The sequence below is a fragment of the Sus scrofa genome, chromosome 18, assembly GCF_000003025.6.
Source record: "Sus scrofa isolate TJ Tabasco breed Duroc chromosome 18, Sscrofa11.1, whole genome shotgun sequence".
Lineage (NCBI taxonomy): Eukaryota > Metazoa > Chordata > Mammalia > Artiodactyla > Suidae > Sus > Sus scrofa.
The window spans coordinates 10,395,484-10,411,986 of record NC_010460.4 but is presented as its reverse complement, the minus strand read 5'-3'; the positions used below and the strand labels follow the sequence as shown (position 1 = coordinate 10,411,986).

Genomic DNA, 16,503 nt, shown 5'->3' with positions numbered 1-16,503 from the left:
TTATGAACTTGATTAGTATCCGTGAAGATGTGGCTATGATTCCTGGACCCCCTCATTGGTTAAGGACCTGGCATGGCTGTGGCTTAGGCTGGCAGCTGCAGCTCCAATTCGACCTCTAACCCAGGAACTTTGATGTGCTGCGGGTGCGCCCCTAAAAAGCAAAAAAAAAAAAAAAAAAAAAAAAATTACTAAACAAACTTTACAGATTCTCAAAAATACACAAGACATCTGTAGCACTAAAAATTCTTATATGTGTAATTTTTTTAATTTAGGAAGATTCAACAAGGTTCAATACAGACCTAACAGGAAGGAATGTTTTGTATGCTAAATTTTGTTTTATCATTCTTTAATTGCTTACTCGTGCCAGGTACTAAGCTAGGATACAAAGTGAAGTAAACCATAGCCCCACCCGCAAGGAGCTTATTCTGTAATAAGTAGATATGGATGCAAATAATGTGTGTACTGAGAGTCATATTGACAATCTTGTGTTTCTCTAGGCTGCCAAACTTTTTGATGAAGAAGGAAGGAAAAAATTCTTTACACAGGATATGAATAATATTCTTCTGGAGTAAGTAATTTTCTTCTTTGATTAAAAAAACCTTAAAAATTATGTAAACCTTAGAAATTAAAAAATATAGTAGGCTTTTGAGATACAGAGGCCAACTGGTTGGCTAGTCTCACGCATTAGCTCTTCCCTTCTGGCCTCGCAGCATGTGTTCTTAACATTTGTTTCTTAGCAAAATTATGCTCTGCATACGTTGGTTCTCCAGACCCCTTACGATAATCAAAGCTTCCAGTATTAAAACTGTCAGAGCACATGACCACTGTATAGTTTGAATATTATCCTAGACTTCACTGCATTTTTGGAAGTTCCCTTGTGGCACAGTGCGTTAAGGATCCAGTGTTGTCACTGCAGTGACTTGGGTTGCTGCCGTGACACGAGTTCCATCTCCGGCTGGGAACTTCCACATGTTTTGGACACAGCCCCCCAAAAAATGCATTTCTTTTTTGTCACATTATAAACATTCATAGCCAAATGGAAAGAATGGTTTAATGAAGAATCATCATTGCAGGGTAGGAGGGAGGCAGAGTGGAGAAGATGGATGTTAGATTAGAAAGGAGAGGGTGAAGGCTGATGTAAGATATAAATCATATTTAAATTAGTGATAATTTTTACCCTTAGCCAGAGTTGGTTATTAATGAAGTTGTAGGTTCTAAGATTGTGGTCAAATAAGCTGTACTTATAAACCTGTTAGCTTATAAATTTTGACCTTGTTCTAGAAATTGAGTATGTAATTGACTGCAGGCAGAACTGGGCAAAAAAGAAGTGGTCTCAGGAAAGCAGCAGATTCCTCTCTGATGAAAATAACGTCTGCCTACTTTTGGTGGTTCAGTAGCATCACCAACAAAGAGACATGGAAATGTTTCCAGTACTATGATGCCGGTTTTTAAAATATATAGTGGAGATAGTTTCTCACGAGGTATAAAGGATGGATTGGCTTATTGGTTTTGATAACTATTTTAATTAACACAATCTCTCATTCTCCTGGAGCAGTTAAAAAAAATCTTTTTCGTTCCTGTGGACTCATGAAACGTATAACCTAGTATGCTGCTGGTATGGAGACAGAGGAGTTTCTTGTTCCTATTCTTTATTTTAGCTGGGAGTTTTCAGATTGGTTCTGTCAATCAGTCTGGAAATGCATGGAGTGCTTGCAGTCTGTGCCACCTCCTTTTACCCGGCTCCCTTGTGTACTCCGAATTTGACTGTGTAGCTGTTAACTCATCAGAGCTGTCCCAGATACCAAAATCAAGCATCTGACTAGCTCTTCATTTTCTTTTTACTTAAGAGCCCTAAGTTTAGCAGATCAGGTCTTTTTCCTGTGACAGAGACAGTCCTTTTTTATTTTACTCTTCTGTAAGGAGACAACTTGTTATCACTTGAGAGAGAATCAAAAGATCATCCTTGGGGAGTTCCCGTTGTGGCTCAGTGGTTAACGAATCCGACTGGGAACCATGAGGGTGCGGGTTCAGTCCCTGGCCTTGCTCAGTGGGTTAAGGATCCGGCTTTGCCATGAGCTGTGGTGTAGGTTGCAGACGCAGCTCAGATCCTGCATTGCTGTGGCTCTGGCGTAGCCCGGCGGCTGCAGCTCCGATTGGACCCCTAGCCTCGGAACCTCCATGTGCCTCGGGAGCGGCCCTAGAAAAGGCAAAAAAAAAAATCATCCTTGGGACATAATATCTCAAATATAGTAGGCGTCTCTGTTAATCCCGCCCATGTCTGTCCTAAAACAAATCCTCTAGTTTTTTGGAGCCCATCTACTTTTTATTTCACAGAGAATGTGCCTCTAATTGTATAAGCCCTAGTGTTCATAGTTGAAATTTTTCCCTTTTATTTTTTTATTTATTTTGTGTGTGTGTGTGTTTTTGCCATTTCTAGGGCCGCTCCCGCAGCATATGGTGGTTCCCAGGCTAAGGGTCTAATCGAAGGTACAGCTGCAATTTATGCCACAGCCACAGCAACACAGGATCCGAGCACTGTCTGCGACCTACACCACAGCTCACGGCAACGCCGGATCCTTAACCCACTGAGCAAGGCCAGGAATCGAACCTGCAACCTCATGGTTCCTAGTTGGATTCATCAACCACTGAGCCACAACGGGAACTCCGAAATTTTTCCCTTTTAGTCACTTTCTTAAGCCCCCCGCCGTCTTTTCTTCCCCTCTCCTGAACAGACATCCTTTATTTCTCTAGACTGAGTTGCTCTTCAAAGTGCACATGGTACTTGATCATATGGAGTGGTCGTTACCATGAATTTATTCAGGTGTATTTTAGTCATCCCCATATACTAATAGATAGGAACTCCTAGGGGAAAAAATTGAAAGTGCATGTGTGAGGGATGTGTTTTTAAAATATACAGCTCTCAGATAGGAATTTGTATGTATTTGGAATAGAGCAATACAGGGTAAATACATTTCTCTAATTTTTACCTAATATTATTGCCTTAGAAGTAGGGAAGTCAGCACTTCCTGTTTCTGAGTTACCCCCTCTTTTGAAACCACTGTTTTTTTGTTTGTTTTATTTTGTTTTTGTCTTGTCTTTTTAGGGCTGTACCCATGGCATATGGAGGTCCCCAGGCTAGGGGTCTAATCGGAGCTACAGTTGTCGGCCTGCACCACAGCCACAGCAATGCCAGATCCAAGCCGCATCTGTGACCTACACCACAACTCACGGCAACGCCGGACCCTTAACCCACTGAGTGAGCCAGGCATTGAACCTCATGGTTCCTAGTTGGATTTGTTTCTGCTGCACCACGACAGGAACCCCTTGTTGTTTTTTTTTTAATTGAAGTATAGTTGATTTACAATGTTGTGTTAATTTCTGCTATACAGCAACGTGATTCAGTTATATTCAGAATAGGACAGTTGTATTCAGTTCTGAGAATATATTGTTTTCCATTACGCACTATCTCAGGACGTCGAATATAGTTCAACTGCTGGGCTGTATAGTAGGACCTTGTTGTTTTTTATCCCACCTGTGAGATAGCTCACATCTGCTACAGCCTCCCACTCCATCCTTCTCCCAAGTCCGTCCCTCTTGGCTACCACAAGTTTGTTCTCTGTGAGTCTATTTTGTAGATAAGTTCATTTGTGCCATATTTTAGATTCCACTTATAAATGGTATGATATGGTATTTGTCTTCCTCTTTCTGACTTAGTTCACTCGGTGTGATAATCTCTCATTCCATCCATGTTGCTGCAAATGGTATTATTTTGTTCTTTTTTATGGCTGAGTAGTAGTCTATTGTATATATGTACCACATCTTCTGTATCCATTCATCTGTCAGTGGACACTTAGGTTGTTTCCATGTCTTGGCGATTGTGAATGGTGCTGCTGTATTTATATAGGGGTGCATGTATCTGTTTGAATTATAGTTTTGTCTGGATATATGCCCAGGAATGGGATTGCTGGATCCTATGGTAACTCTATCCTTAGTTTTCTGAGGAACCTCCATACTGTTTGCCATAGACCACTGGTTTTTATATGTAGGTCATTGAGTCAGTCAGCGTTCTTGGAATCTCTTACTGCTTGGAGTTTATAATTTATTTTCAGCTTTAACTAACCTTTAATAATGGGGCAAACCTAGATTGCTACCCAGAGTCTAAACTTTTAATAAAGATTTAACCATGTCATATAACCAAATATTTCTACACAGAGCTTGTGACCATAGTGATTGTCCTCCATATGAGCCTGTGCATTTGACCCTCTGGCTCCAAAAAAAAAAAAATTTGTTTTTATTTATTTATTTTATTATGTTTGGCTTCTCTAATACCAAGAATTTTCCACTGTCAATTCTAAAGAGCATAGTTTTCTGCATTTCATTGTTTCTGAAATTGCAGTACATCTTACAAGTGTTGGGTACATTTGAGCTGGCAGGGTTTCTTTTTTCCCCCTAAAAACTGTTAACTAATTCTTTTAGAAACCTCAGTTGTTTATTAGGCTTGTCTTGCTGAGAGTTGGTGGCTGTTATAAACTCTTCCTCCTTTTTTTTTTCTTTAATTTTTTAAAATAACTACTAGGCCATATACCCTTTTTTTTTTTTAATTTTCAATTTTTTTTTTTGTCTTTTTGCCGTTTTCTTGGGCTGCTCCTGTGGCATATGAAGGTTCCCAGGCTAGGGGTCGAATCGGAGCTGTAGCCACCAGCCTATGCCAGAGCCACAGCAATGCGGGATCCCAGCTGCGTCTGCGACCTACACCACAGCTCGTGGCAATGCCAGATCCTCAACCCACTGAGCAAGGGCAGGGATTGAACCTGCAACCCCATGGTTCCTAGTTGGATTCGTTAACCACTGAGTCACGATGGGAACTCCCCACATACCCTTTTCACAGATACTAGAGAATTGAAGTAAATTGACTGTTAAATAGTTAGTGTGCAGTGGAGGCATAATTAGGGAAACAAAGATGGATAAAAGATTCCTTATGTATAGCGCGAAGGGCATTGCCTCTTCTGAATCTATAATTTGTTCAAACACCTTTAAGGGGAAAATAGTCTAAGAACTCACTGAAACCGTGGCTCTCTAGCATAGCAGTTGCAGTGTGGTGAGGGGAAATGTGATAGCTCTTTGAGGAAATGAGCTTTTGGTAAATAACGGAGTTTCTGTGCTCTACCCAAAAATGTTGACTTTGCCCCGGCAACAAAAAATTATTTGCCTGAAGATGTGTGGGGGTGTATAAATTAGGAATTTAGGATTAACAGACACATAGTACTCAATATAAAATAGATAAATAGCAAGGACCTACTGTATAGCACAGGGAACTATATTCAATCTGTGCTAGAAAAGAATCTGGAAAGAAGACATATATATAAAACCGAATCACTTTCCTTTACACCTGAAACTAACACAATATTGTAAATCACCAGTACTTCGGTTTAAAATAAAAAAGGAGTTTCCTGGTGGCCTAGTGGTAAAGGATTTGATGTTGTCACTGCTGTGGCTCCAGTGCAGTCCCTGACCCAGGAACTTCCACATGACGCAGGCACAGCCAAAGAAAAGAAAAAAATTATCTGCCAGTTTGTTTGGGGTTATAAGTTCTGCTGTTAAACTAGACTCATTTTAATTTTTTGTAGCATTACTATTTATTGGTGAAGTTTTTTTTTTCCTTGAAAAATACTGTCTAGGAAATCACAGAAAGATAAAAGGAGAAAAGCATCACTGCCTCTGCCTCCTTGCTTATGTGTGTGTTACTCTGTAAAAGAAATTCTGTACTTACTTGTTGTTTTTGGTTAGCATTGAGTTACAGCTCCAGGAACTAGGCCCTGTCATTCGTAGCGGTGTCTACTCCCACCTTGAAGCTTTCGTGCCATGTAATAAAGAAACACTGGTAAAACGTCTAAAGAAGTTACATCTCAACGTTCAGGTAAGAGGAGGAGCAATAATAACTGCATCTGGGGTTTTATAGCCTGTAAAGAGACTGATTTCTCTTTGTTGCTTTTGTGTATTAATTGCCTTATAGTCACATTGTATGTATTTAATAACCATAGAATGTTCTTTTTTGTGTGTGTGTTTTTTGTCTTTTTTGCCATTTCTTGGGCTGCTCCTGCGGCATATGGAGGTTCCCAGGCTAGGGGTCCAAATCAGAGCTGTAGTCGCCGGCCTATGCCAGAGCCACAGCAACGAGGGATCCAAGCCGCGTCTGCAACCTACACCACAGCTCACGGCAACGCTGGATCCTTAACCCACTGAGCAAGGCCAGGAATCGAACCTGCAACCCCATGGTTCACAGTCCACTTCATCAACCACTGAGCCACGACGGGAACTCCAGTAACCATAGAATGTTCTTAAAGGCATGTTGGATCCCCTGGAAAACAATTACTTGTCATCAATTAATGGGTTTATATAAGAAATAATATTTTCTAATGTTTCTTGGATGAGGTAAATTAACCTCAGTTGCACAACTGACACAACTTTGCCCTCAACATATATATTTTATGATATATGTATGAAATCCATTTTTTTTTTCTTAAAATGGACTTATACATATCTGCTCACACTGACATTATAAAGACCAGTGGGGTTGCATGTAAATGCAAAGATTATTTACTGTAATCATCCATGTTTTGCTAGATTCTTCTCTACCACAGCCTCTCTGATTGTCCAGCTTTGGATGCTTTCGGTGATCAGAAACTTATTTCAATACAATATGATGAAGTTCTTTCATCCATTGAGCCAAATCCAATTGCTTTCCATCTCATTGGTCCTAATTCTGCTTTAGAGTTTATTCACAGGTCTCATTATTTATCTACCTTTTTAATTGCACCAGCAGCATGGGGAGATTCCCAGGTCAGTGGTCAAACCCATGCCACGAACCAGTAACCAGAACCACAGCAGTTACAGTGCCAGATCCTTAACCCACTGAGCCCCAGGGAACTCCTGTGGCTTTCATATTTTTGAAAGCATTTATTATGTCCCTTTCTTTATTTTATATAGAATGGGTTTCAGTACCTTCACTACCCTGATTACCCTTCCTTTCATTATTTGTTTGACTGTATGACTGTATAGTTTTAAAGTATTTACAACTTGCAAGTTATAGAAAACACCACGAATGCAGTCTAAGACCAAAAAAGGACTTTTTTTTTTCTATGAATAAAGGTATTTTGTGGACCTAACGGCAAGAATGCAGCCAGGAAGGGATAGGAAGTGATAATCTGGGTTAATTATGTTTCTCTCTACCTCCTCTTGTCTCGCTTTTACCCTTTTATGTGCCTCTGCAGATAAGATTACTATTTCCAAGGTTTTGTATTAGAGAAGAACCACCTGCAATTAACTAAGCTGTCTTATGTGAATCCATATTTTGGGGGTGAAAAATCTGATTATTATTTTCAGTCAGTCTGAACTTTTCTGGTCAGGGGATGAGAGTCACACTTCCCAGCTGCCTCTTTAAGGCCCACCATGGTACACATAGGGGCCTAAGTGTCATGCCCTGGACCTCAGTGGTGGGTGTCATCTGACAGGCATAGAATTCTTTATTATAGGTACTATAATACTTTTGTTAATAAACAATTCTGTTTTTATTGAGAAACTATAGTTCTTTCTCAGTAAAGCAGTTTAATGAACAAGTGAAATTTATTTGAGGTCTCAGATTTTGCACTTCTGCCTGGACAGTGTCTCTTGTCTCTCTTGTCTCTCGGTGTCTCTTTCTCTTGGAAGAAAGACATTTATCTAACCCTTGCTCTTCTTTATATTGTATAATCGTGTGTATTTGTATCCCCAAACATTATATTGGGTTTTTTTTTTAATGCATCTTTGAGCTTCATATAAATGGAGTAATACTGTCTGTTTTCTTTTGCAGCTTGCTTTTTTACACTCAACATTATGTATCTCAGATTTATCTGTCTTTATATGTGGCGGAACTCCATTTTTACTGCTCTGTGTACAGTGTTTCATTGTATGACTATTTCTCAGTTAATTTATTCATTTCACTGTTGGCTATTCGGGTTGTTTTCAGACAGATAGTCTCAGCTCGGTCATTCTTAAAATGAGATCACCCAGAAACCATGATACTGGATGTTTTGCTTTTCTTTAAATGGGATTTTACTGCAGACACTGTCACATGTACAGTCTTTATTAATTGGTATGCATGAAATAGGTAAAATGCTTATTAGTAATATTTATATTGTGTTTTTATTAATAAATTGATGTTAATAATAAAATAAGATGATTTAATTTGTAAAACACCTACCATAACATAATTGCATTCCTAAAAATCCTTTCCTTACCAAAAATCACATTTTAAACAGTTATGTCAGTGAAGAAAAGTGAAGTCTTATAATATTTCTGTACCTATACCAGTAATAAAAAGTATGTTCTTGATAGTTACATATATATTTTGTTACTTGCAAGATGAAAATAATAAATTGATTGCTTAAAGCTGTCAGATGCAAACTTCTGCTTGCTTTTCTTTTTGCCCTGAACCCACATGAGTAAGAGTCCCAGTTTCCTCTTTCACTTTCGCCTTGACCTTGAATTTCTGCTTGCAACATAAGTCACAATTACTAACAATAAACAAGAAAGCAGAATACTGGCATCCTGTGGGTAGTTGGCAAGCCACATCGTGCATTGCAGTCTTCCAAAGCAGAATCTCTTTTTGTGGTACTAGTTCCCCATTATAACAGGATTAACTAGTAGTACTTTGCACAATGTAGATTTTGTTCTCTATTTAAGCATTTTATTATGTTAAAATGTCCATATAATTTACTGGCCAAATATGGAGCATTTTTAAGAATGTAATTTAGCATTATTAATAATTATGCTGAGGCAGCAGGTAAAAACTAGGATTCCTCTTGGCTGCCTGGGATGTGTGGTTATCCTAACTTTATATCCAGTGTGCATTATGAGAAGTCAGTGTTGTGGGAGAAATGTCCGTATTTAAATATGCTACCGTTTCAACTGTGATCAGTGTCTAAAACCCAGATTTCATCTTTTGAGGATCTTCTTGCAAATAAGGTTTGTAAATTTGTTTGAAAAAACTTTCATTATTTTTCTCTCCCTCAGGATGATCGTTTAAGAGAACCTCTGCAAAAACTGAAACTGGCTGTTAGCAATGTCATGCCTGAACAGCTATTTAAATACCAGGAGGACTGCCAGGCTCGTAATCAAGCTAAGTGTGCCAAGTATGTACCTCTTCGATTTGTACTGGATTTTGCATTTGAGAAATACTTGTGGCACTTAGGAATTGGTCTTAAGTGGACGTCATTGCCAAGTAGAAATCCACATATGCCACTGAAGTGGTATAATTGAATATTTTCTAAGTGACAAGTCACTTCCCACTCAGTCTCTTTGGTGTGAAAGTCAAAAAGTCTGTTGATTCATTGAATGGGTGTGATCACAGCCAGAGCTGACACTGCTCAGACATTTCACGTTGACCTACTTGACTGCTTGAAGTTGGATACAAATATTTTCTGAACTAAATATAAGTGTTCATGCCTTTATTTTAGATTTGAAGACTTCATTTACCAGAGCACTTTATAATGCCCTTTGAATTTAAAGTATTACTTACCCTGTCTTTTGAGTTAACATTCAGTTGAGCAATTCAGCAGCTATCTGTGGAGCATATAGGCAATGTTGGATTAAAATTTGGCTTCATAAAATGTTTTTCTTTGCAACTCGGGATCCGAGCCAAGTCTGCAACCTACACCACAGGTCACAGCAACGCTGGATCCTTAACCCACTGAGTGGGGCCAAGAATTGAACCTGCGTTCTCGTGGACACTAGTTGGGTTCATTACCACTGAGCCACGATGGGAACTCCCCTAAAATGTTTTTTATTTTTAGGTTTCAAACAGATGAAGAACGAGAAAAAAATGGATCCGAGGAAGATGATGATGAGAAACCAGGGAAACGTGTCATAGGACCAAGGAAGAAATTCCACTGGGATGACACCATCAGGTAAGATTTAACCAAAACTCACTTTTAACCAAATAGATAATGCAAAAGTAAGGTTTTTCCTAAAAAGAATCTATAGTAAATAGAAACCTAGATTGGAAACAACCAAAAGTTAGTGTGTAGGAAAGATTTATTCAAGAGAAGATTAGTTTGGTTCTAATATTATTAGAGTTGTAGCAATTTTATTTTCATATAGTACTTTTTATAAGCTAATCTTCTTCCTGAGTAAGTCATACTGGTTGCAGAGGTGAAGTAGTCCGTCTGTTTGTGTAATCAGTCATCTTTCTTACCAGCACTTCTGTCCTCCAAGTAGAGAGTTTAATTGTAGGCCTACCCCTTTGGTGCCTAGATTAAAGGTGTCTAAGGAAGTCATTTCATGCTGGGCGTTTGGCTGTAGTGCACTGAATGGTGTGTGTTAGGAATGATCTTCATGTTGTCGTCTGAGTTCTTCAGATAATATTCTTTATTATTGCTGTCAGATTTGTGTGCTTTTAAAAAGTCTGTTTCAAGCTTAATTTTCTACAACTTTGCAGTCAGATGTATATATAAATATATATTTTTAATCTGTTTAGAACTTTGTTATGTAACCTTGTTGAGATCAAATTGGGATGCTATGAGTTAGAGCCAAATAAAAGCCAGTCTGCTGAGGATTATCTTAAATCCTTTATGGAGACAGAGGTGAAACCATTGTGGCCTAAGGGCTGGATGCAGGCAAGGTAAGAAATACGCCATCCTAGATTTTATTTTGCTTTCTTTTTGCTGTTATTAAAGACACACATATACACACATGTATGACGTTCATTTTCCTAAGAACCTAGTGTGTTTAAAATTCTGTACAGTCACCTCAGATGATCTCTGCTTTGACATCTTTGCTCACTTAAGAGAGAAAACCGTTAGTCACACGGTCATAGAGATATAGAGATAGATAAAGGTGATTTTTTTTTTTTTAACTGACCACTTTTTCTGTTTTGCACCTGTATTTGCTAATAGAGAAAAGGGGGTGGGGGAGAAGGTTATGCACCTTGAGAGGGGGCGCTTCATCTGGGTATTATGAGGATGAGTAACTGAGTGTGAGATTTCAAGCATAGAAAAAGAGGCCCAGTCTCCGTTGTACTCAGAGTAGTCAGTGTAGAGTGGTGTCTCCAGCACCAAGAGTGGCTCAGTTTAAAGACAGTTGACTTGGCCGTCTCAGCCTGTGATCCTAAAGTGTTCGTCTCAAATCAACCGAAAACACCTGTTGATCTGTTAAAAGATTTAAATGAAGAGGTAATATCAGACTGCCCTTAAAATAGATGATTGAATGGATTGTATCATAATAAGTCTACCTGGTAAATAAGCAAGTAGTAGCCTATTGATATTCAAATGGTGAAAATGACACAGTGATTATCATGTTACTGTCTGCTGTGGAAAGGTAATGGTGTCCTCTTGCTTTTTCCAGAATGCTTTTTAAGGAAAGTCGGAGTGTACATAATCATCTTACTTCTGCTCCGTGAGTAAATGCAACCTCCAGATTTCTTCCTTTATTTTTATTCACAGTATGTGCTTTAGTAAACAAAAACTTTATTATTAAATGCTAGGTAAAATCGGACTTAAACATACATTTAGACAATCTCTCTCTTATCACCACCTTTGAAAAAAAATCTGAGTTGTCCAATGGTTCCATGGGTTAAGGATCCGACATTGTCACTGAGTGGCGTGGGTTTAGTCTCTGGCCTGGGAACTTCCGTGTGCTGTGGATGTGGGCCAAAAAACCCATCATTTTGACTATTGATTTTGTAGACCTCAGGACACATTATCTGTAAATATTTGTCAGGCCAATCTCTAAAACCTGGATCCATAATGTAACACATACTGGCTTGAGATCTGGTAGCGAGAAGCCATGTCAACAGGAAGGCTCTGGTAGTTTTCTTTGTTCCTGGGCCCTTCTGCCCTCAAGTTCTTATGGGTCCTTTTTCATGGGTCCTTTTTTCGTTCCCTCTTAATGACCATGTACATAGGTAATCTGTTAGCCCCATGCTTTCCAAGGCAGTTCTGTGCACACAGACACACAGACACACACACCACCCACCCACACACCCACCCACACCCTACAGTCCTACAGTTCTATACACACACACACACACATATATATATATACCTACCCAGCCTTGCCTTGCAAAGTATTCTGCAGTCCTTCATGTCCTTCCTTTTGTTCAAAACTGGATATTTCATTAGGGTTGTAATTGCTAAAGAAAAGTCTCTTATCCTGACAGATAGTAGTACAAAAGGCATTGTTTTTCCATAGTTAAATTTTTGGATGAATACTGGTTAACTTGACAAGGATTTTATTTTTACCACAACTTAAAGCTAATTATATGTAGCCTAGAATGTAGTATTAAGGGTTAATAAACTATGAAATTAGTAAGTCACTGAGCATTTACTGAGCAGTCTAGTTCAGTACTCTTGCTAAGAGGTCTGGTTAACATCTTCCGGTTACATTGCAAAATTCCCCTTCTCCTTGTTTACCATTATGGTAGATGGAATTTTTTTTACAGCTTTTAGTAAGGACACTTTTTTTTTTTAGGGCCGCACCCACAGCATATGGAGATTCCCAGGCTAGGGGTTGAATTGGAGCTGTAGCCGCTGGCCTACACCACAGCTCACAGCAATGCCAGATCTTTAACCTACTGACCAAGGCCAGGGATCAAACCTTTGCCCTCATGGATGCTAATCAGATTTGTTTCCACTGAGCCACAATGGGAACTCCAGGAAGAACACGTTTTGAGTATATCATCAGAGATGTATTGAATTGGTAGTAGTTTTTAGATCTATTTTTGTTTTGGAAGTATAAATTTGGGGTAGTTTTACACCAGAAATTGATAGAACATCCACTATCATCCATTATACTTTAACAAAAAATTTTTTTAAAAATCAGTCATTTTTTTTAATTAAAGAAAATTTTTGGAGTAGTTTGGTTTTATACATTTTAGAGGATGAGTTTGTTGCAGGTGGTTTGGATGTCCCAGGGTAGAGGTATTGGATGCATGTATGTGTATGTGCATTATATCTATATATATATAATGAGTTTATATGTATGTCAGTAATATTTCTGGCCTTTAATTTTCCCTATAGTTCTAAAAACACATATGTTACAATTCAAGTATGAATAATTTATTCCTTTAATTCTAAAGCAAGTGTTTACATAGATCCTCTCAGTTCTCTTTTTTTTCAGTATCTTCATTATTATGGCTAACTGTGTATTTTGTTTTGTATCAAAAAGTAAGACCCAGGAGTTCCCATCGTGGCGCAGTGGTTAACGGATCCGACTAGGAACCATGAGGTTGTGGGTTCGGTCCCTGCCCTTGCTCAGTGGGTTAAGGATCCGGCGTTGCCGTGAGCTGTGGTGTAGGTTGCAGACGTGGCTCGGATCCCACGTAGCTGTGGCTCTGGCGTAGACCGGTGGCTACAGCTGCAATTTGACCCCTAGTCTGGGAACCTCCATATGCCGCGGGAGCGGCCCAAAGAAATAGCAAAAAGACAAAAAAAAAAAAAAAAAAAAAAGTAAGACTGGAGTTCCCATCGTGGCGCAGTGGTTAACAAATCCGACTAGGAACCATGAGGTTGCGGGTTCGATCCTCGCCCTTGCTCAGTGGGTTAACGATCCGGCGTTGCTGTGAGCTGTGGTGTAGGTTGCAGACGCAGCTCGGATCCCACATTGCTGTGGCTCTGGCGTAGGCCGGTGGCTACAGCTCCGATTGGACCCCTAGCCTGGGAACCTCCATATGCCACGGGAGCGGCCCAAGAAATGGCAAAAAGACCAAAAAAAAAAAAAAAAAAAAGTAAGACTATGGAGTTCCCTTTGTGGCTCAGCAGTAACGAACCCAGTTTGCATCCATGAGGATGCAGGTTCAATCCCTGATCCCACTCAGTGGGTTAAGGATCTGTCATTGCTGTGAGCTGTCTTGTAGGTTGCAGACAGGCTTGGATCCTGTGTTGCTGTGGCTGTGGTGTAGGCCAGCACCTGCAGCTCTGATTCAACCCCTAGCCTGGGAACTTCCACAGGCCACGGTGAGGCCCAAAAAAAAAAAAGGTAGGAATCTGTGTGGTAATATGGGCCTGGAAGTCGTGAATATTAACTGTTGCCTTAATGAAGTTGTAGATTGGCAATAAAATGTTAATCAAGATACTTTTTTTGGGGGGGGGGGCACATTCATGGTATGTGGAAATTTCTGGTCCAGGGATCAATCCCATGCCATAGCAGCAACCCAAACCACTGCAGTGACAATGCCAGAGCCTTAACCCACTGTGCCACAGGAAAACTCCACCATATTTGTTAATTTAAATGATGGCTCTTTTTTTGTCTTTTTGTCTTTTTAGGGCCACACCCGCGGCATATGGAGGTTCCCAGGCTAGGAGTCAAATCGGAGCTGTAGCTGCCGGCCTAAGCCACAGCCACAGTAACATCAGATTCGAGCTGCGACCTACACCACAGCTCATGGCAATGCCAGATCCTTAACCCACCAAGTGAAGCCAGGGTCGAACGCAAAATCTCATGGTTCCTAGTCATATTCATTTCCAATGTGCTACGATGGAAACTCCTAATTGATGGCGTTTTAACTTAGTGAAGTAGAAATATTCAGACAATGTGAAGTATTTTAGTTTTTCAGCCCTTTAATTATTCAGCAAACAGTTGAGTACTTTCTCTTGGCTATGGAATAAGTTTTTCACACTGGTTCCCAAAAGTTCCAAGGTTCCATGGTATTTTTTTTTTATTGCCTTTGTTCTGTCATTTTCACATTTTCAATTTGAATTATTATATTTAAAATAATTTTCTTTAAAAACTTAAGGTTTTTTTTAAACAATGCCCCCTGTACTTTTTAGCATGGTTTAATTCAAGCTTGCAGTTCCTTTTTTCTGAAATAATTACAAATTCTTACCATTTCTTTGAAATTAGTCTCCTTAGGCAGCTTTGTTGCCTGTTTTGAATTATTTTATTTTGAATATTTACATTTAATTTTTTAACAAACTTTATCATCTACATTTCACATTTTACTAATGATTTAGCCTTCATTCTAGATAATTTTTCTGTAAATTCACATATCAACTAAGCACTTATATAACATATATACTTCCTTCCTTCAGAGAGCTTCCCAAATAGCAGAAGAAATTATTTACCCATATAGTTACAAGATTATGTGTTATAATTTCCTAATGAGTGACTTAACTACTACTGAAATGACCTCCTTTTCAATCTTTTGTCTTAGGGCAAAGAAAAAGGTGATTCCTGCACCGAAACCCAAAGTGAAGGTAAGTATTGAACCAAATCTTTAATTAGTCATAATTGGTGACTGTTAAATACATTCTTAAGAAGTTCCGTGGTAGCTCAGTTGGTCAAGGATCGTGCGTTGTTACTGCAGTGGCTCAGGTCTCTGCTGTGGCTTGGGTTCAGTCCTTGGCCCAGGAACCTCTGCATGGTGGTGCCACCTCCAAAAAAATGTATTTTAGGGTGAAAAGATTAACATAGATTTGCAATCTGTCGTATTTAGCAGATTGATAGATACCATACTTTTAAGATGGGTGTTTTCAAACATTGTAAAAATCCTAGAAAAGAAATTTACCCACCAGCTGAAAGATTAAGAAATGTGTGTGTCTTGGCCTGTGTTCTGGATTAGGGGAAGGAAGTCCTCCATGAAAACAGTCCCTGATTTAGGAGTTTAATTTACATTACTTGAATGATTTGGGAAAACCTCAAGCCAAGAAAATAAAGTAGTTAGATTAGCATTAACCCAGAGCACTGGGAAATCAATTCTCTCTGGAGTAATGCACCTCCATCCCAGGCCCCAAAGGCTCACTGCAGATATCCTGTGTCGAACAGGAGTTTACAATCTGCAAGTACAGAGTACACGAGGAGATAAGTTACCGTGAGTGAGAGTCAGCAGAAACAACCAACAGAATTAGATCCCTAAGAAGGGCAAGTGATGGATTTATTGGATTTAGAACATAAAGTAATTTAACTTAAAAGTTTTTATTATTTAAAGAAGTACAAAGGGGGACAAAAAATATCCTATCAAAATAGACAAAGCAAAGTTAAACAAAGTATAACCTCTATAAGTGAAAACTATAATCATTTGAGGTTAAAATCGTAATGAGGAGTCACTGTTGTGGCTCAGTAGAAACGAAACTGACTAGTATCCATGAGGACACAGGTTCAATCCCTGGCCTCGCTCAGTGGGTTAAGGATCCAGCATTGCTGTAAGCTGTGGTGCAGGTCAAGATATGGCTTGGATCCCACATTGCTGTGGCTGTGGTGTAGGTCATCAGCTGCAGCTCTGATTCAACCCCTAGCCCAGGAACTTCCATATACTGCAGGTACAGCCCTGAAAAGCAAAAATAAATAAAATAAAATAAAATTGTAATGAAAGCCCACACCTTTTAGATTTTAAACTTTTCCCATAGACTTCATCTCTTTGAATAGTTTCTTTGCTTATGAGGTTATGACGAGAAGGTCATGTTTGCTACCCTGTGGTCCTAGGGCTCTTTGAATACAGATTAAATACTCTTGTTAAACTCGTAAAACTCATAA

The 16,503-nt window shown here is 39.2% G+C and overlaps 1 protein-coding gene across 3 annotated transcripts in view; it reads left to right on the top strand.

Moving 5' to 3' along the window:
- UBN2 (ubinuclein 2) overlaps positions 1–16,503 on the top strand; it is an 80,123-nt gene that overhangs the window by 39,257 nt on the left and 24,363 nt on the right. For 2 of the 3 annotated variants that reach the window (XM_021079092.1, XM_003360116.5), the window contains 7 exons: positions 498–568; positions 5,788–5,917; positions 9,052–9,170; positions 9,831–9,944; positions 10,514–10,657; positions 11,380–11,430; positions 15,185–15,227. In XM_021079092.1, coding sequence (XP_020934751.1) covers positions 498–568; positions 5,788–5,917; positions 9,052–9,170; positions 9,831–9,944; positions 10,514–10,657; positions 11,380–11,430; positions 15,185–15,227 — 672 coding nt within the window. The remainder of the gene's footprint in view (positions 1–497; positions 569–5,787; positions 5,918–9,051; positions 9,171–9,830; positions 9,945–10,513; positions 10,658–11,379; positions 11,431–15,184; positions 15,228–16,503) is intronic. The other variant, XM_013990786.2, reaches the window with a different exon arrangement.